Source organism: Lemur catta, chromosome 1 (genome assembly GCF_020740605.2).
Source record: "Lemur catta isolate mLemCat1 chromosome 1, mLemCat1.pri, whole genome shotgun sequence".
Classification (NCBI taxonomy): domain Eukaryota; kingdom Metazoa; phylum Chordata; class Mammalia; order Primates; family Lemuridae; genus Lemur; species Lemur catta.
The window spans coordinates 94,758,041-94,778,164 of NC_059128.1; the positions used below are offsets into that span (position 1 = coordinate 94,758,041).

General features: G+C 39.2%; 1 protein-coding gene across 3 annotated transcripts in view; it reads left to right on the top strand.

Annotated features, from left to right (window-relative positions):
* TRIP4 (thyroid hormone receptor interactor 4) overlaps nucleotides 1-20,124 on the top strand; it is a 57,660-nt gene that overhangs the window by 22,382 nt on the left and 15,154 nt on the right. For 2 of the 3 annotated variants that reach the window (XM_045540916.1, XM_045540918.1), the window contains exons 8-11: nucleotides 2,323-2,449; nucleotides 6,865-7,052; nucleotides 10,579-10,703; nucleotides 12,096-12,187. In XM_045540916.1, the coding sequence (XP_045396872.1) occupies nucleotides 2,323-2,449; nucleotides 6,865-7,052; nucleotides 10,579-10,703; nucleotides 12,096-12,187 (532 nt within the window). The remainder of the gene's footprint in view (nucleotides 1-2,322; nucleotides 2,450-6,864; nucleotides 7,053-10,578; nucleotides 10,704-12,095; nucleotides 12,188-20,124) is intronic. The other variant, XM_045540917.1, reaches the window with a different exon arrangement.

Below are 20,124 nucleotides of genomic sequence, written 5' to 3' on the forward strand. Positions count from 1 at the left end.
CTTAACTGTGGATAGGAGGATTAAAATGGTATCACCTGTATACTTTATGATTCCAACTATTTAGTAGTTTCCAAGGCTTAGAAGGGAGGGAGAAATAAATAGAGGGAGCACAGAGTATTTTTAAGGCAATGTAACTACTCTGTATGAAACTATAGTAATGGTGGATACATGTCATAAATTTGTCCAAACCCATAAAATGTACAACACCAAAAGTGAACCCTAATGTAAACTGTGGTCTTTGAGTGATGATGTGTCAATGTATGTTCATCATCTGTAACAAATGCACCACTCTGGTGGGGGATATTGATAATGGAGGAGGCTGTATGTGTGTCTGGGCTGGGCATATATGAGAAATCTCTATCTACTCAATTTTTCTCTAAACCTAAAACGGCTTCTATTTCTATTTCTCAGTCACTGTCAGGCTAATAAAAAAATAAAATAAGTTAAAGAAATAGTTTATTAACTTAAATAACAAAAACTGGGGCTGGGCGCAGTGGCTCACGCCTGTAATCCTAGCACTCTGAGAGGCCGAGGAGGGTGGATTGCTTGAGCTCAGGAGTTTGAGACCAGCCTGAGCAAGAGCGAGACCCTGCCTCTACTAAAAAAAATAGAAAGAAATTATGTGGCCAACTAAAAAATATATATAGAAAAAATTAGCCGGGCATGGTGGTGCATGCCTGTAGTCCCAGCTACTCGGGAGGCTGAGGCAGGAGGATCGCTTGAGCCCAGGAGTTTGAGGTTGCTGTGAGCTAGGCTGAGGCCATGGCACTCTAGCCTGGGCAACAGAGCGAGACTGTCTCCAAAAAAAAAAAAAAAAATGGTACAGTCTTTTAGAAGAGAAATTGGGCAGTACCTCAAAATTTAAATTATGTATACTTTTTGACTTATCAGTTATATACCAGATATCAGTATAAGTTTCCCCTTCCCCTTGTCAACAATTTCTAAAAAATATTTGCCATTCTGACATATGAAAATGGTATTTCAGTATAATTTTTATTCACATTGCTTTGGTTTGTAATACCTAGTGAGTTTGAGTGTTTTTAAAATATATTCATTAGCCATTTGTGTTATTTCTTTTATAGTTTCTGGAGTTCTGGATACACTTACCATTGCACTATGTCTCAAATCTATTTCCCTCCTTCAGATTCCACTGTCCCCACCCTATTTTAGACTCACCTCTTCCCACAAATTCTTGTCCTTTTTTTTTTTTTTTTTTTTTAACTTCATGCCTTTGTTTCTGCTTCCTTGGTTTGGAAATCTCTCTCCCAGTCTTTGCCTTTCAAATATCTATCTCTCCTTTGAACCTAGTTGGCACAACCTCTGGGATGATGGGATAAGTAACTACCAGATGAGTTGTGCCTATCTCAGTAATTATTACATCCTCTTGTGTATGATTCATCATCTGTATAGCTGTCTTAAACCTGCCACTTAGATTCAAAGCTTCTTGAAGGCAGAAACCATGTCTTCCACACCTTTTAATTGCCTTGCATATAAGAGGTTCCTAACAAATACATCTTGAGTTTAATTCAAGGTCAGGTTTAGCCTTTCCTGTTAGTTGAAGCTTTTCTTTCTAAGTACCTCAGAATTACCATCACCATCCACATACATTTGTCAGACATCCAGTGGGGGCATGAAATATAGTAGCAAGTACTGTAGAGCTATGGAATAAGGTAGTTTTCCTATAGGGTCTATGATCTCTTAATAACCAGTAGAATTCCACAGTCTTTAAATGAAAATCATCACGTTGTTTTATAGGTTTAGAGCCAGATGCCCACCATAGTTACACGATAACATGGGATGTAGCCCATTATTGTTTAGATAGTAGGTGCTATGGTGCTTTAGAGAAAGGAGTAAGCACTTTTGTGCTGAGCCAGTAGGGTGCCTCTTTAGAACTACTGAGCCTTGAAGCAAGGGTAGAATTTAGATCAACATGGAGGAGTGGAGAGAGACCACGGAGTAGACAGAGGAATAACTGCGTAAGGTGTGTTGAGTAGATAAGCTGCCATAGAATACTCTTTTGTGGGTCAGGCTATTTCTAGGCACCTTATCTAATCTTGGTGTATTTAATGATCTTACTAAATAGCTGAACGATTGTAGTGTGCCCTATTTTCTTGGTGTTCTAGAACATTTGCTTACTCATATTCCTTAGGGTTTTGGTGTGAAGAGAAGAAAGTCGTGGCGGGGAGCAGGGAAGGTCATCCATGGACTCCTCTTTGAATTCCAAATTTTATTATTATTGAAGGGGTTTATGTTGGTGTAAATAAGGACATTCTGAGGATAGAACATTACCAATTATTGCATCCTTTTGGTTTGTTATCACAGACTAGATGAGACAATACAGGCCATTGCCAATGGAACCTTGAACCAGCCACTGACCAAATTGGATAGATCTTCTGAAGATCCGTTGGGAGTTCTGGTAAATCCCAACCTGTACCAGTCCCCTCCCCAGGTTAGTGGACCTTTGCTCTGACTGATAATGAGGGAAGTTTTGCCCCAAATATTTTCCCTTTTAACTGTGTCTGTTTCATAGGCTTTAGATACCAATCCACTCTTTCAACACACCCACCAACCTTATTCTCTGACCCACTTTTTTCCAATTTTTATTGCAGCACTTCTGGCAAGTTGACCTGTACTGTCTCCTTAGGATTTCCCAAGAGAGGGTTTTGTTAAGTACTGTAGAAATTTAGAAAATAATCTCATGGTCTTTTTGTTAATGTTCTTTATCTTTTATAAAATATGGGTAGTCCCATAGAGTGGTGTTTTAAATTAATTTATTAATTCACTCATTCATTGTCATAATTCATTTTACTGTTCGGTACCTTAAGCATGTACTATGGACAGACACCGTAGTAAATGATTAGATACTCATTCTATCCTCAAAGAATTCACAAACTAGTAGGGGAAAGCAGCTCTAATACTAATAGAGTATAAATTTAAGTGCTGTAGAAATCCAGAGGAGGGAGAGACTTCAGTTGAGGGGAATCAAAAGGGTTTTATAGGGAAGCTGGCATTCATTAAAAGGAAATATTCAAGAAAATGGTTGTTTAGACATGGTGGGGAAAAAAAATTTCAAACAGGATGAACTGTAGGAGCAAAGATATGTGTACACTAAAACATATAAGTTATATATATGTGTGTGTATGTGTGTGTGTGTGTGTAATAGTAAATACAGGCTACCTAGATAGGACTCATAAAGTAGATTTTCATGAGAAATAGAGTAGAATTAGGTAGGACCAGATCACTGAAGAACTTAAATGTTAGCCAGGTGCAATGGCACATGCCTATAGACCCAGCTACTCAGGAGCTCTGGAGACTGAGGCAGGAGGATTGCTTGAGCCCAGGAGTTGGAGGCCAGCCTAGGCAACATAGTGAACCCCCCATTTCTTAAAAAAAAGAAAAAAAACTTTAATGTTTAGCCAGGAAGTGATAACATTTTTATTTTGTAAATAAATGTGAGCCATAAAAGGTTGTTAAACAAAGAGCTTATGCGATCAGGATAATGCTTTAGACAGCTTAATTGGAAATATTCATTCAGTATTGTATATGTGCCAGGTTCTATGCAATTCTTTAAGATAATTTCTGTCACAGATACATGCTGCGAGTATAGTAGGACTTTAGGAGAGTGTTCATAAATCTGCTAGAGGAGTCACAAAAGAAACAGTGTTTGAGAGGGGACTTAAGGGATAAATAGAAATTTCCAAAACAGACAAATCTAGGAAGGGAATTTCAGGCAGAAGGTACAACATTGAATAAACAAAGGCTCTGAAGCTTCAGAGCATTGCGGATTTGGGGAAGTCACAAGTAATTAACTATTGTTGTAGACTGGTAGGTGAATTAGTTTCTTAGGGCTACTGTAACAAGTACTACAAACTGGGTGACTTAAGACAGCAGAGGGCCAGGCACAGTGGCTAATGACTATAATCCTACTACCCTGGGAGGCCGAGGCAGGAGGATCGCTTGAGGTCAGGAATTCAAGACCAGCCTGAGCAAGAGTGAGATCCTGTCTCTACTAAAAATAGATAAAATCAGCCAGACGAGGTGGCACATGCTTATAGTCCCAGCTGCTTGGTAGGCTGAGGCAGGAGGATCACTTGAGCCCAGGAATTTGAGGTTGCTCTGAGTTAGGCTGACGCCTCAACACTCTAACCCAGGCGAGACTATGTCTCCAAAAAAAAGACAACATAAATTTATCCTTTTGTATCTGGAGGCTAAAAGTCCAAAATCAAGGTGTTGGCAGGGCCAAATTCACTGCATAGGCTCTATAGGAGAATGCTTCCTTACCTCTTTAAGCTTCTGGTGGCCCTAGGTGTTTCTTGGCTTGTAGCTGCGTTACTCTAATCTCTGCCTCTATCTTTACATGGCCTTTTCCCCGTGTGTCTCTGTCTGTGTGGCCTCTCCTCTTACAAGGACATCAGTCATTGGATTTAGGGCTCACCATAATCCAGTATGACCTGATCTTAAATTGATTATATATGTAAAGACTGTATTTCCAAATAAGGTCATACTCACAGATTCTAAGGGGACATAAATTTTGGGAGGATACTAGTCAATCCAGTACAGTAAACAACACCTGATCATCAAAGCCTTTAAGTCTCATGCGAAGGAGTTTGGGTTTTATCCTAAAGTAGGCAAGAAGGGCCCTTGAATTATAGCAGAAGATTGGCATGACAACCCATGTAGAGAATGGGTTGGAGGGAAGGGTAAAACTAGAAGCAGGGAAATTGCTAAGGAAGTTATTGCAGTAGCACAATGGGGAGATGATGAGAGCCCAAATTAGTATTGTAGCACCAGTAGGGCAGTAGAGAGTTATTTAAAGACTAAAAATGTAGATGAGGAGACCTGTTAGTAGGTTCTGTAATAGCATTATTAAAAGATAATGAGGGATTAATTTAGGAAAATGGCCGTATAATTAGAGACAAGAGCTGTAGTAGAGATAGAAAGGAGAATTCAGGCTTCAGGATTGTTCAAATACCAACATTTTTATGAAATTACTTAATGGATCAATTCTTCTTCCTCTATGTTCCCATATAAGAACTTCTATTCCGGCCGGGCGCGGTGGCTCACGCCTGTAATCCTAGCCCTCTGGGAGGCCGAGGCGGGTGGATCGCTCGAGGTCAGGAGTGAGACCAGCCTGAGCGAGACCCCGTCTCTACTAAAAAGTAGAAATAAACTATCTGGACAACTAAAAATATATATAGAAAAAATTAGCCGGGCATGGTGGCGCATGCCTGTAGTCCCAGCTACTCGGGAGGCTGAGGCAGTAGGATCGCTTAAGCCCAGGAGTTTGAGGTTGCTGTGAGCTAGGCTGACGCCACGGCACTCACTCTAGCCCGGGCAACACAGTGACACTCTGTCTCAAAAAAAAAAAAAAAAAAAAAGAACTTCTATTCCTATTTAGTATTTACTCAATTCTGCCTTATGTTTTGGATATTTATGTGTCTGTCTGCCAGTAGGATTATAAGTTCTTTGAAAGCAAAAACCACATATTTTTCATATTTTATTTGTCTCCCTAGTTCATGTGCTTTTCACATATTTAAGTATGCAATAAATGTGTTTCTTAAAATATGACATGATGAGAATAATAACATTTTATTCAGAAAGATTCTTAGAGATTCATTAAGTCTGTCTGGTCCTTGCCATTTGAGTAAAAATTAAAAAAAAGAGATCCATTTAGTCTGTCCTCATCCTTTTAGAGTTGAGAAAACTGAAACCTTTAGGAGTTAAATGATTGCCTGGGGTCTCCAGACTACCACTCCACCAGTTTTTTTCTATAAATTATTATTAGTATTATTTCGAGATGGGGTCTTGCTCTTGTTGCCTGGGCTAGAATACAGTAGTGTCATCATAGCTCACTCCAGCCTCCAATGCCTAGGCTCAAGTGATTCTCTTGCCTCAGCCTTTTGAGTAGCAAGGATTACAGGAGTGTGCCACCATGCCCAGTTAATTTTTTTAGTTTTTGTAGAGACGTCGTCTCACTATGTTTCTCACACTGGTCTCAAACTCCTGGCTCAAGTGATCTTCCTGCTTCAGCCTCCTGAGTAACTGGGACTACAGGCACACGCCACCACACTCAGCTATATAAATTATTAAATTTAAAATATTAAGACAACTAAAGCCAAACCTCACTGTCCTAATAGTCCTTTTTTTTTTTTTTTTTTTTTTTTAAGTTCTGGAGCTCTTAGTCTTCTTGCTCTGGAAGAAACATTAACTTTAGTCATTCTCTGACTGAACTATTGCCAAGACTCTTCAGTCTCCTATAATTACCTGTACCCTGTAATTCTCTATTCTCTTTACATGATGGGAACCTTGTTTCAATAGTTCTCCATCCTCTCTTTCAGGAGACAAAGTTGTTTATTTCAGGGTAAGAGATTACTTCATGCATCCAAAAGTTAGAACTGCTGCCTCTGCCCACATCTGTTTGGCTTTGTTATGGTGCCAGCACGTGAATCTGCCTTTAAGCACATGAAAAATTGTGAACCAAAATGTTGAACCTTCATTTGGCTGATAGAATTATGTTGGAAAATTATCCAAAATCCAATATGGATCATTAATAAATATAAAGTAGGAATAATTACAGCTCTTTTGGTCTGGTGGCTATGCTGTTGCTGGAATTCAGAAGCATTGTATGAAGATTTTAATGTTCTAGTTGTCCTTTAAGATGGGACCTTGTTATGATACCTGGGACTTCTACTAAATTTATACCATCTCTACCCTTTTTGGCCTTGTTTTAGACAAAGATGGGAAAAATTTTTCTAAGAAAATGTTCACAGTCTGATTTCCTCATTATTAACATTCATCTCATTTTGTCCACATCAGGTTCTTCCCTTGTCAGACAAAGCTGTATGTTTGTTTTTTCCTATGTAGTGGGTCGACTATACAGGTACAGCCTCACAGAAGAAGGGTTTCCATTCAGCAGGATTGCAACTAGAATTCAGTTCGTTTCAGCAGCAGTTGCGAATCCAGGATCAAGAATTTCAAGAAGGCTTTGATGGTGGCTGGTGCCTCTCTATACATCAGCCCTGGGCTTCTCTGCTTGTCAGAGGGATTAAAAGGTAAGAACAAAAATGAATCTTGGCAATGGAAGATCTTAGAGTGACATAAACTTGATTTAGAATTATGGATTGAAATTAGTTTTTCTGAACCTGGTAGTGATTTATAATACTCTGCAATCAATAGAACTTTGAACAATATATTAATGTTACTGAGTTGGTAGTAGATTTTTAAAAAATTATTTAAAATTTTTTTTAGTTGACAAAAATTGTACTAAATAGCTTAAAAAACAAACCAAACTTTAAAAGGCTAAGGATCAAAGTCATAACAGAGATAGAATACCAGTTATTTCATCTTTGGAAGGAAGTCTATTGAAAAAACTTCTCTTGGCTTTGTCTTTGTATTAATAATATGCTGCTCAGCAAACCTTAATGGTTTGATCCTATTTGAAATTTAAAGTTTTTATGCCATTTATTCATTTTAACTGTGATTCTATTTTCTATATATCTATTAATCTGGCTAACCATGTTGAGAAACTATTTTACCACAAATTCCTTTTCTAACAAAAAGTGGGGGAAATAGTGAGAGATAAGCAGAAGTATTATAGAGCTAAGTTGTACCTGTTAGTGATGGTAATAGCTTACTATTCCATGGTATCTTATGTTTTTTCTTAATTAAATTTTTAAAAATAGTTTTTTCTTTGCTTTTATACATACAAATAGAAAATTGTAAAGCACAGAAAAGTATTACCTGCAATCCCACACCTAGAAACATATATTATTACCATTTTGGAGTGTTTATTCTTTTTCGTGTGCAAATTGTTATATAGTGACATCATGATATATATTTATGTTTGTGTTTCACTTATCACTACAACATACTCATTTTTCCTTCTTATTTTTTTGGTTAGAATTTTATATTCCTGGCTATTTCCCAACTCATAACAGTAAAAATACCTTATATTTAAATAGAATTTTAGTTTTCAAAGTAGTAGCTCTATGAAATACACTCATGTGCTACATAACATCATTTTAGTTGATGGCCCAGGTATATAATGGTGGTCCCATAAGATTATAATACTATATTTTTACTGTACCTTTTCTGTGTTTAGATACACAAATACTTACCATTGTGTAATAACTGCCTGCAGTATTCCATACAATAACATGCTGTACAGGTTTGTAGCCTAGGAGCAATAGGCTATACTATATAGCCTAGGCTATACCATGTAGGTTTGTGTAAGTTCATTCTGTGATGCAGAACAATGAAATTGCTTAAGGACACATATCTGAGGATGTATCTCCATTGTTAAGCGACACTTCACTGTAGATTAGGCCAGTATTATTACAACCTTTGTCAAATGAGGACACTGAGGCAGGCAAAGATAAAGAAGATTGCTCTGAATTACAAAGCTAGTTAGTGGCAGAGGAGGAACTAGTGTTCAGGTTTTCAAAGTGCTCTTTCCACTCTACTGTGCAGGCTTCAGTCATTTCCCTACTTTCCTGAAAGAAAAAGTATCAACATTTAGGTACAGTCATTTCTACTTTGTGGTTTCACTATTAGCTGTCATTTCTCTTCTTTATTAAGGTGCACTACACCTTTTCTCCCCTCTTGAAGGTTAGGCCTTCTTGTTTGGCTACTAATGTTTCACGGTCCATGTGTGTAGTGCCGTTAGAACAAGTGCATGTGAACCTGCTTGAACCTGCTTCTGCTCCAGGACAACCAAGCCTTTAGATGTCTAGTTTTCTTATCCAGTTCTCTGCAATTTAGGGGTCTTCCTTTTCCAAAGTAGAAAACTAACCAATTGCCTTCTGCTAGGGGAATCAGAATGTTTACATTTCTCCTATCCTATTTTGGATCTCTGCTGTTCAGATTTTCTCACTGAAAAGAACAGAGTGAGTATCATCTAGCCCACAATCACTGTCCCACAGAAATGAAGTGGGTGGTTCTGCCACATCTGTGGAACCTTTTTCCAAGCTACTCTAAAGGTTATTTGGTCTAGAGGGAAGACATATATTGGTTCATTCCCCATATTGAGCACCTACTATGTGCCTTGATTGCTCTTCCAATTCATCTGTGTTGGAAAACCAAGGATATGAAAAATTCACAATCCTATTTCCTTGTAAGAATAGGATGTATTATCAAGGTTCTTTAATTTTGTGGGAGTTTAGTGAAAGAGAAGCATCTTTTTGTAACCCTTGGAAAGTATAGCACAGCAATTAAATTCTCTTCAGTGCATTCTGTTATTCCACTTAAAGGTTCTGAAGAACTAGTCAACAGGTTGGTTTTTTTTTTTCTTTTTCTTTTTTTTGAGACAAGGTCTTGCTTTGTTGCCCAAGCTAGAGTGCAGTGGCATTATCATAGCTCGCTATAGTTTCTAACTCCTGGGCTCAAGTGATCCTCCTGCCTCAACCTCCTTAGTTGCTAGGACTATAGGCATGGGCCACCATGCCCGGCTAGTTTTTTTAAATTTTATGTAGAGACGGGTCTTGCTATTGACCAGGCTGATCTCACTGTGTTCAAGTGATCCTCCCACCTTGGCCTTCCAAAGTGCTAAGATTATGGCATGAGCCATTGTGCCTGGCCAAGAAGTTGTTTAATTATCCACAGAGAACACAACCCTATATACCCATTACATTAGAAAATGTAAATGGGTATGGTTGTAATTTAAAGAGTAAGGATGGTAAGCATTTTTGTACACTTCTATTAAATAATAATTAAAAAGTACCATTTTGGGGAATTACATGTGAGTTAGGATTTTTCTGTCAGCTTGGAAAACAAATCTTCTAGGAAAAAGTGAGCTTTCACTCAGGGGCAAGGATTTCCATATCTGTGGGATAATTTGGATGCTTTGAAAATACAGCATTTAGATTACAGAAGTCCCAAGACTGGGGAGGCCTCCAGGTCTAAATTATAGGGATCAGGTGAAAAGTAGTCAGGAGTTGAGAGAGATGAGTTGTCTTTATTTTGATGATAGAAGAAATTAGTGGCTGGGTGCAGTGCTCATGCCTGTGATCCTAGCACTCTGAGAGACTGAGGTGGGAGGATTCGTTGCAGTCAGGAGTTTGAGTCTAGCCTCAGCAAGAGCAAGATCCCATCTCTATTAAAAATAGAAAGAAAAAAATGGGGGTGGGGAGGGGGGAAAATAGAAAGAAATTAGCTGGGCAATTAAAAATAGAAAAAAAATTAGCCCGGCGTGGTGGCACACACCTGTAGTCTCAGCTGCTTGGGAGGCTGAGGCAGGAGAATCGCTTGAGCCCAGGAGTCTGAGGTTGCTGTGAACTAGGCTGATGCCATGGCACTTTAGCCTAGGCAACAGAGTGAGACTCTGTCTCAAAAAAAAAAACCAAAAACAAAAAAACAGCTACAACAACAACAACAAAAGAAATTAGAGAACAGGGTTCATCCTCAAGTGAAAGGTATTGTGGGAGAAAAGTGTTTCTCACAAAAGATGTCCTTCTTGTTAAGGTATCATCTATAAATCTCTTGGTTCAACTGGATAATCTGCTATAGGATTTGTTGTATATTATGGGATCTTCCAGAAAACTAGAATGTAGATCCTGCCCACTAAATTTGTATTTGTTTAAGGGTGGAGGGCAGATCCTGGTATACCCCCCACAGAGGACGACTTTGGATAGCAGCCACAGCCAAAAAACCCTCCCCTCAAGAAGTCTCAGAACTCCAGGCTACATATCGTCTTCTTCGTGGGAAAGGTAACAGCCGTATGTTCTCCTTTCAGTCTTACTTTGTGGAGAGAAATCATTGACATTCATCTTCTTTCATTTACTTCTTCCTGTGGCGTTTTCTTGGCTAAAAGGGACTTTTAATGTTTGTGTGTGTGTGTTTGTTTAGTGGCAAATCATATACAGCTGTTCAAAGCTTTAATTTTTCAAACAGTACAAATATCAGTTTCTAACACCAGAAATCAAACAACTTGTTAATTTTATCTTAATTTTTTCCTAGAAAATCTTATCTTTTTTTTTCTTCTCCCTGCCTTTCCCAGCACCACTCCCCTCTCTATCTTTTTTACTATGCAGATAAAATGACTACTATAAACCGTGGGATCTTTAGATTGGGAAGAACAACCATAAATAAGAATTTTTATCGGGATTGACCCAAATAGACACCTGCTATTGGATTTAGACAGATCAAAGTTGATTGACTTAACGAGTGTATTTGGGGAATCGCCCCAAGCACCGCAACTTTGGATCCTAAAAAGGACTTCTGACCTTTAGGCATCCTGTTTTCCTTCCTCTTATCTGGTTCATATGGTTGTTTTGAAGATAGAATGAAGGGATAACTACAGAACCACCTTTAAAAGTTTTTAAGAAAGCAAGCTTACCAGCCTGAGCAAGAGCGAGACCCTGTCTCTACTAAAAATAGAAAAGAAATTATCTGGCCAACTAAAATATATATATAGAAAAAATTAGCTGGGCATGGTGGCGCATGCCTGTAGTCCCAGCTACTCGGGAGGCTGAGGCAGTAGGATCGCTTAAGCCCAGGAGTTTGAGGTTGCTGTGAGCTAGGCTGATGCCACCGCACTCACTCTAGCCCGGGCAACAAAGCGAGACCCTGTCTCAAAAAAAGAAAGAAAGCAAGCTTAAGGAATCACTGGGAATCCAAAGTGCATACTTCCTTAAAAATTTCTATTTTGACAGATATGACAGGCTTGTTTTAAATTTGTGTTCTGCCATTCATTCTTAGAGTTTTTACCACATTTTTATGGTTTTTCTTTTGTCATCTGTAGTTACCTTTCTTTTTTTCTAAAATCGGTCCCTACCAAATTCCAATCTGATCCAACCAAGTATAGTAATCAGTTTGTTCAGAATGAACTTGGGCGTCCTTGAGCTTTGATGGCATGAGGGCAATAGTTTTCTAAAGGAAAAGTTTTCTACCTTAGCATTTGGATAATGGACTAAGGCATCCATTCACTAGATTTTTTGCTAAAATATAAACAGTTGTGCCAAATAAAGAGCTCATTGTTTTCCTTATGTCTACAAAAAGATAATGGAAAAAGTTATTTGTTCAGAATTGAAAACAGATTCCTGAGTTTCAGGGTCACAAAGAAAGAAATTTATTCAATCCTTTTGTTATTCTTGATTCAGATGTGGAATTTCCCAACGACTATCCATCAGGTTGTCTTCTGGGCTGTGTGGACCTAACTGACTGCTTGTCTCAGAAGCAATTTAAGGAGCAGGTGAGTATGGAATACTTCTCTTGGACAGATACTTGGTTTGCTACCATAACTGCTCACAGATCTTTCAATATAGAATATCCTGAAGATAGTAAGGTACAGCAACTGAATTTAGACATGTGAGGTAATGGAGAGTCTTTTAATAATGAACTATTAGGGGGACAAAGGACCAGGGCAGAAACAGAAAAAACTTAGTGATGTTTCGGTTTCTAATATATAGGAGACTGTGCATGCATATTTCTGCGTAAACAGCTATTGCTGCAATCCAGCTAATAAGTACAGGTCTTTGTCCCTTACTAAAACCTTTAGCAAAGAAACCCTCGATTTTACCTTGAATCATTTTGATTGGGTGGTGGGGATGATAGAATCTGTTATTGATGATTCTGGAGTTTTTGGTCCAGGTCATTGAACTCATGATAGGCAAGTGTATTCAAACTGATTGCCTGGACTGTGCCAGATTTGGGGTGGGGGTGGGATGTGTGTATGTATGTATGTATGAATATACATATGTATGTATATTCATTTAATTTGGTCACTAAAGAGTGAACTGAGTTGACTGAAATACATTTTTGAACAGTAGAGGGAGCTGAAAAACTTTAGCTTAATTAGAAAACGCTTGAAATATAGAGCGTTTATGTTTAGGCTCAGACTGGCAGAAATCCAGATTTGGAAAGTCCATCCTTGAAGCATGAAGAATGTTACCTAACAGTGTGGTTTTCCTCTTCTTTGAACAGTTACTTTAGGTAATAATAGGGCTTCCACCACTGCACTTAAGAAAATGTACTTTAGCTTAATTTTTCTCAGTAAATTCTTTGTTTTTAAGACTTATTTCCCTTTCGTTACCATTATTACTGCCTATTTTTCTTTACTATTCCTCCCCATGTCACCTTCTCTATCCTTTCCTCACAGATTTTACCCAACAGTTGTTATCCCTTTAGATTTCTGCCTTTCATTTTCTTGTGGGTTGCCTTCTCTGATTACTTTATGTGTATGAGTACAATGCATGCATTTTGGTCTGAATTTTGACTCCTAGACTTTTGTTCTGCCCTTAGTATTTGAGTCAGACCTAGTCAAAACCATAGACATGTGGAGGCCCTTCATGCCCTACACCCTTTTGCCTGTACTATTCCTCTATGCCTATTTTTTTTCAATGTCTTATTTTTTCCCCTCTTCTCCTATTTTTTTCCCCAGTCTAGAAGTAATAATTATTGAAATGTCTTATATTAGTGTAGGCTTTACAGTTTTAGAGACTCACAGTCATTAACAGTTTAGTATAACTAACGTAATACATTATGTTTTCTTCTTGGGAAACATATTTGCATTCTAAAAGATAACCCAGGAGTATCTGGCACTGTGGATGATGGTTTTTGGCAAGGGGCCTTGCCTTATATTCTCATATACCAACTAAGCAAACCACCACCTGATAAAAGGTCAAATGATTTCAATCTCTAGACAGCTAGTCTTCTTTCTGCCACAGATATGTATAGGGAAGGTTAGGAAATTGTAATCCTAATCTATGGAGTTCTGTGAGGGTTATAGGAATTAGAAATCTAACAAAACAAATCTTTTTGGTTTCTCAAAGATACCTCTTTTTCAGGTCAGCATGATACTTTTCCTTGAGCTTATATTCTGTACTATGTCCTAAAGTTGTTGAGGATAGCATGGAGAAGTGCAGGAATCCTCCCATATGTTCCCAGCAGGAGGTCCTGGCAACTCTCCTTATGAGTGTCCCTGACATATGACATTAAAATATACCAAAATGCCAGAAGCAAGTAGGTGTCATCAAACATGGGAATCCCATACCTGTTTTCTCTATGGTCAGCTTTTCTGTGGCTTTTTTCCACTATTTCTTTTCTGTGTTTGAGGGTAACATATGAATATGTTCAGAATTGATATTAGCCCTATTTTGGTATTATTTATTTGGTAAGGAGCTTATACTTCTAAATGTTGTAGTTTTGCTATTTGACTGCCTCTTGGAAAATGCCTGGACCACCCTTGGTAATTCACCTGTCTGTGAGCTATAGTTCTATAATGTAAGAAATGAAGTTACCTAGTCTGTTATACCAGCCTCATTCTTGTTTCTGAAAGAATGAGTTGAGAGTGTAGGAACAACAGCCCTAGACTAGCATTTCCCAAACTATTCCATGGCATAAGTGTTCTTTGAAACATACATTTGTGAAATGTCTTTGGATTAAACAGATTTATTTGTTTACTACAGAACTTCTCAGAGCCCTTAATATGCCAGTGTGGATTATGACTGTCTAAGTGGTAGATACAGTGTGCAGTGTTTCCAAAACTTTGTGATCTTGAATCCCCCCACTACCTATTTACATACTAGAGAACTGGTATCATGGTATGCACAGTTTAGAAAGCATTAGTCTAGGTATATTTGGTTTTCTTTTATCCTCATAGGTTAGCTTACCGAGAGAGAACCATCTAGGAAATAGTTTCTTAACCTGTGTCTTCCTTCAGGGTCTCCATACTCAGTTCTTTTCACCCAGCTGAATTGCATTTTCTTTGAAAACTAGTATGGATCTAGTAATTTTTATTTCAACCGAAACTAACTTCGTAAGTGACTTGGACCACATTTTACTTCTTCATTCTGTTCCTGGCTTTTTGATTTCCCAAGGAAACTTGGTAATATACTTTTGACCTTATATTCTTTTTTTTTTTCTTTCTTTTTTTAATTGGAGACAGGGTCTCACTCTGTCGTCTGGGCTGGAGTGCAGTGGTGTCCTCATAGCTCATTGCAACCTCAAACTCCTGGGCTCAAGCGATCCTCCTGCCTCAGCCTTCCGAGCAGCTGAAACGACAGGTGCACGCCACCACATCCAGCTAATTTTTCCATTTTTTGTAGAGACAAGGTGTTGCTCTTAGGCCAGTCTTGAACTCCTGGCCTCAAGTGATCCTCCTGCCTCGGCCTCCCAAAGTGCTAGGGTTTGGGTTTCAGGTGTGAGCACTGTGCTCAGCCTGACCTCACGTACTTGGCCTTTCTTTGATAAGTTAAAGTACACTAAGCCCTCATTATTTTGGCATAGTGTGATCATTTAGTTCCTTAAAAAAATAACAGAAAAGGTTTTGTTAATGGTTGTTTAAAACCAAGTGCACTACACTGTAAGTGGCTTGTGAAGATAGGTGCTTAAAATGCTTTCCCCCGAGCTATGAACCTGTCTTTCTTTTATCTTATAAGACTAGTACAACCATGCTTAATTTGTGCCAGAAAAAATAATCCCACTAGACCCTCAGCCCTCCTTAGTAATGTCAGGGAATCAAGCTAGACAGGGTAGGAGTGACATAGAAAAGGCTGTGGGTTCAACTCAGGAGAGAAAGGTAGACAAGAGCCATCTCGTTAAAGCTTCTCTTGTTATTCCCCTGGAAGGATCCCATACCGTTTGCCAGCATTTTATCTGCCAGCAGCAGATGTAAGCTCTCAAAAACAGCAGGGAGGATGTTGACTGTAACAATGCATCAAGGCTGCGGTTTGTAACCTCAATAGTAAGGCAGTTAAAACTTTTTTTTTCTAACAAAGACATTTTGATTGCCAAATCCATAACCATTAGCAGCTGTGGTTGTGAACTGTTCTCTAGACCTGCGGTCTCCAACCCCTGGGCTGCAGCCTGGTCCTGGCCGGTGGCCTGTTAGGAACCAGGCTGCACATCATGCCTAAACTTCACCCTCCCATCCCCCATCCATGGGAAAAGCTTCTTCCATGAAACTGGTCCCTGGTGCCAAAAAGGCTGGGGACTGCTGCTCTAGACCTAACAAGTTTTCAAACAAAAAGTTGACTTGGTAGCTTTTGTTTCTAAGTGTCTGTGTTGTGTTTGTGCTATTTATATCCCTGTGCAGTCTATAGAAAATCTGATTTGTGTGAAATCTCCAAGGTCATTGATTATTCTATTGCTTCTGAACTTAATCCATTCCTTTCCTGCCAGCTTACTGACCCTTTAGTCCATTTGGTCTTCTGGCTTTTATAATAGCCAAGACCCTATCTTCAAGGAATTATGCTGAACCAAGTGTACTGCTGAGTGCCTGTATTCAGCAATTGACATCAAGCAATAGAATTGTGGTCTTCCAGTAGGGAAGAGAGTATTACTTTTTCCTTCTATAAGAATAGCCAAACAACATAGATTTTCAGGAAGATTGCAGATACCACTTCGTGTGTGGAAATCATCAGCTTCTATCACCAATGGATTGTCTGTGAGTCTAAGAGGTAAGAAATTAGAAAATGAAGGAAGTAATAGTCAATATTCAAACTAGGTATTGGCCTTGAAAATACAGTCCCCAAATTCTCTTTTAAAATATGTGAAAATGGGCCGGGTGCAGTGGCTCACGCCTGTAATCCTAGCACTCTGGGAGGCTGAGGGGAGTGGACCATTTGAGCTCAGGAGTTCGAGACCAGCCTGAGCAAGAGCAAGACCCCATCTCTACTAAAAATAGAAAGAAATTATATGGACAGCTAAAAATATATATAGAAAAATTAGCCGGGCATGGTGACGCATGCCTGTAGTCCCAGCTACTCGGGAGCCTAAGGCAGGAGGATTGCTTGAGCCCAGGAGTTTGAGGTTGCTGTGAGCTAGGGTGATGCCATGGCACTCTAGCCTGGGCAACAGAGCAAGACTCTGTCTCAAAATAAATAAATAAATAAATAAATAAAAATAAAATATGCGAAAAATAGCCTCGGCACGGTGGTTCACACCTGTAGTTCTAGCTACTTGGGAGGCTGAGGCAGGAAGATCGCATGAGCCCAGGAGTCAAGGCTGCAGTGAGCTATGAATCTTGCCACTGCACTCCAGCCTGGGTGACAGAGCAAGAATCCTGTCTCAAAAAAAAAAAAAAAGTGAAAATGTTTTCTCTGAGAAAATTGGCCAATTCATAGACCTTAAAATTTTCCTAAGGGATTGGGAGTGCTGTTATGTGAGACCCAACAAAGAGGGAAATTGTGTGACACTAACAACCAGCTTAACCCTAGGCAATTCTTAGTAGACAACAGCAGTCCTCCATTCTACCAACTGAGCAATGGAAGGACACATCCTAGGCAATTCTTTAAAATCATAGCTTACTTCAGTGAGATAGGGAATGTATTTTCAGAATTCTCATGAAGACTAGAACATTTACTAAAGTTTTCTAGGTTAGAACAGACTGTCTTTAGAATTATTTGCAGTCTAAATATCAAATATCCACTTGGAAATGGTTTAAGGAACAGCCGTATATCTTTTTAATCCGGGGGGCATTGTGCTTTCTGTTGTCCTTATCCCAAAGACAGATGGGGAGTATTACCACTTTTTCATGTTTTTTTTTTTTGTTTTTTTTTTTGAGACAGAGTCTCGCTTTGTTGCCCAGGCTAGAATGAGTGCCGTGGCATCAGCCTAGCTCACAGCAACCTCAGACTCCTTGGCTTAAGCGATCCTACTGCCTCAGCCTCCCAAGTAGCTGGGACTACAGGCATGCGTCACTATGCCTGGCTAATTTTTTCTATATAGATTTTTAGTTGGCCAGATAATTTCTTTCTATTTTTAGTAGAGACGGGGTCTTGCTCTTGCTCAGGCTGGTCTCGAACTCCTGACCTCGAGCAATCCACCCACCTCGGCCTCCCAGAGTGCTAGGATTACAGGCGTGAGCCACCACGCCTGGCCCACTTTTTCATGTATTATGTAAATTCTTTAATGTTTAGCTTTTCATGTGAAAATGAACATAAAATTCTTAAGATTTTCTTATGTATTATTCATCAGTGAATAGTGAGTGCCTGCTATAAGTCAGACACCATTCTAGACACTAAGGGAAACAAAAAGATGCATCAACCACGGGTTCTGTCCTCAGATGTCCACTAGGTAAATATGTATGTAAACAATGAAATATAAAATTAAAAGTGAAGGTAACTATCTTAAAGGAAATAAAGACTATCTGTGAGGACTTTAAAGGAGGGGAAGATTGCATATAGCTGGGTGAGATCCCAAAAGACTTTATTTAAAAGATGGCTTTGAATTAGCCTTGAAAGATAGTAATAAAAGCTATTACTGTTTTTTGTTTTTTTTTTTGAGAAGGGGGTCTCGCTATATACCCCACACTCAAGCTGGATTTGAATTCCTGTCCCCAACTGATCCTCCCACCCCAGTCCTCTGAGTAGCTGGGATTACAAGTGTGTGCTGCAGCACCCAGAGCTATCACATTCTGATCAGTGTATGCCGTGCTCATTATGTATGTTGTTTTCTTTTTGTTTTTTTTTTTTTTTTTTTGAGACCGAGTCTCACTCTGTCACCTCAGGTAGGGTGCAGTGGCATCATCATAGCTCACCGCAGCCTCAAACTCCTGGGCTCAAGTGATCCTCCTGCCTCAACCTCCCAAGTAGCTGGGACTACAGGTGAGCACCATGATGCCCAGCTAACTTTTCTATTTTTAGTAGAGACGGGGTCTCAGTCTTGCTCAGGCTATTCTTAAACTCCTGACTTCAAGCAATCCTCCTGCCTCAGCCTCCCAGAATGCTAGGATTACAGGCGTGAGCCACCTCGCCTGGTCTATTTTCTAATCCACACAATTCTAAGCAAGGTGTCATTACCCCCTGTTTTAGAGATGAGAGAACTTAAGGCTCAGAGTTAAAATAACTTGCATAGTATCAGTGAATAAATGGTAGAATTGGGATTTTGCTGTTCAAGTCTCCCTACATAGGTAGTAAAGAGGCATATTCCAAGGAGAGGGAGTAATGTGAGCAAAGTCACAGAGGTGGGAAGTGATGGCCCAGTATGGAGAATGATGGCAAACTGGTTTGTTTAAAGAAGAGTGTGAGTGAAGAGAAACAAGCAGCAAACAAGAATGGAAAGGCAGGTTTGGTCAGATGATAGATAAGTTTAAATGAAAGGCCACTGAAGTAAGACCTTTATCTATATTCAGTTGTGGGATGGGGGAAGGGTCTTTTGAAGGTTTTTATGAGGCATTAACATGATCAGCACCTTACTTGAGAAACACTAATTTGGCAGCAATGTGCCAGATGAAATAGATTCTGAAGGTGGGAAGACTAGTGAGAAGACAGTTGTAGTCAAGGGTAGAAATATTTAAAAAATCTGTTCTATGATAATGCCAGTAAAATTAGACAGGAGAGGAACAGATACAAGAGGTTTTGTGTAGATAGAATCAATTACTTGATATCATGCCTTCATTGTATTTATTTATTTATTTATTTTTAATGGAGACATGGTCTCACTCTGTTGTCCAGGCTAGAGTGCAGTGGCATGATCATAGCTCACTGCAGCCTTGAACTCCTGGACTCAAGCAATCCTATCTTAGCCTCCTGAGAAGCAGGGACTGCAGGTGTGCACCACCATGCCTGGCTAATTGTTTAGTTTTTTGTAGAAACAGGGTTTCACGGTTGCCCTGGTTGGTCTCAAACTCCTGGCCTCAAGTAATCCTCCCACTTCGGCCTCCCAAAGTGCAGAGATTACAGGCGTGAGCCAGGTGCCCGGCCCATTTTACTTTTAAACCAAGGCATAGAGAAAGTGCTCTACTTGATCTGGAAGGAATCTGCTGTAGCCTTACTGTCCTCTTGCAATTTGTTCAACACTTCTTGGTTTGTCATTCAGTTTACTATGTGAACCAAGTGGCAGATTATCTTCTAACTTTAGATTTTATTGCTCAGAATATTATATAGTCATACATTCAACAACTACTTATTGACTATCTGTCATGTGCCAGGCACTGTGCTAAAAACTAAAGATCTAGAGTTTTAACAAGATTATTCCATATGCTCTGGATTTTAAAAAATGATCTATATTAGAAGAGACTAAGACAAGAAAACCAAACTATAATAATTATCATATGAGTAGCAGAATGCACAAAGGAGGGCACCTAACTCCTTACTCAGCTTGGCTGGAAGGGGGTATGAGGGAGGGTTAAGGAAGCTTCTTAAAAAAAGAAAATTCCTAGGGGCCAGCACAGTGGCTGGTGCCTGT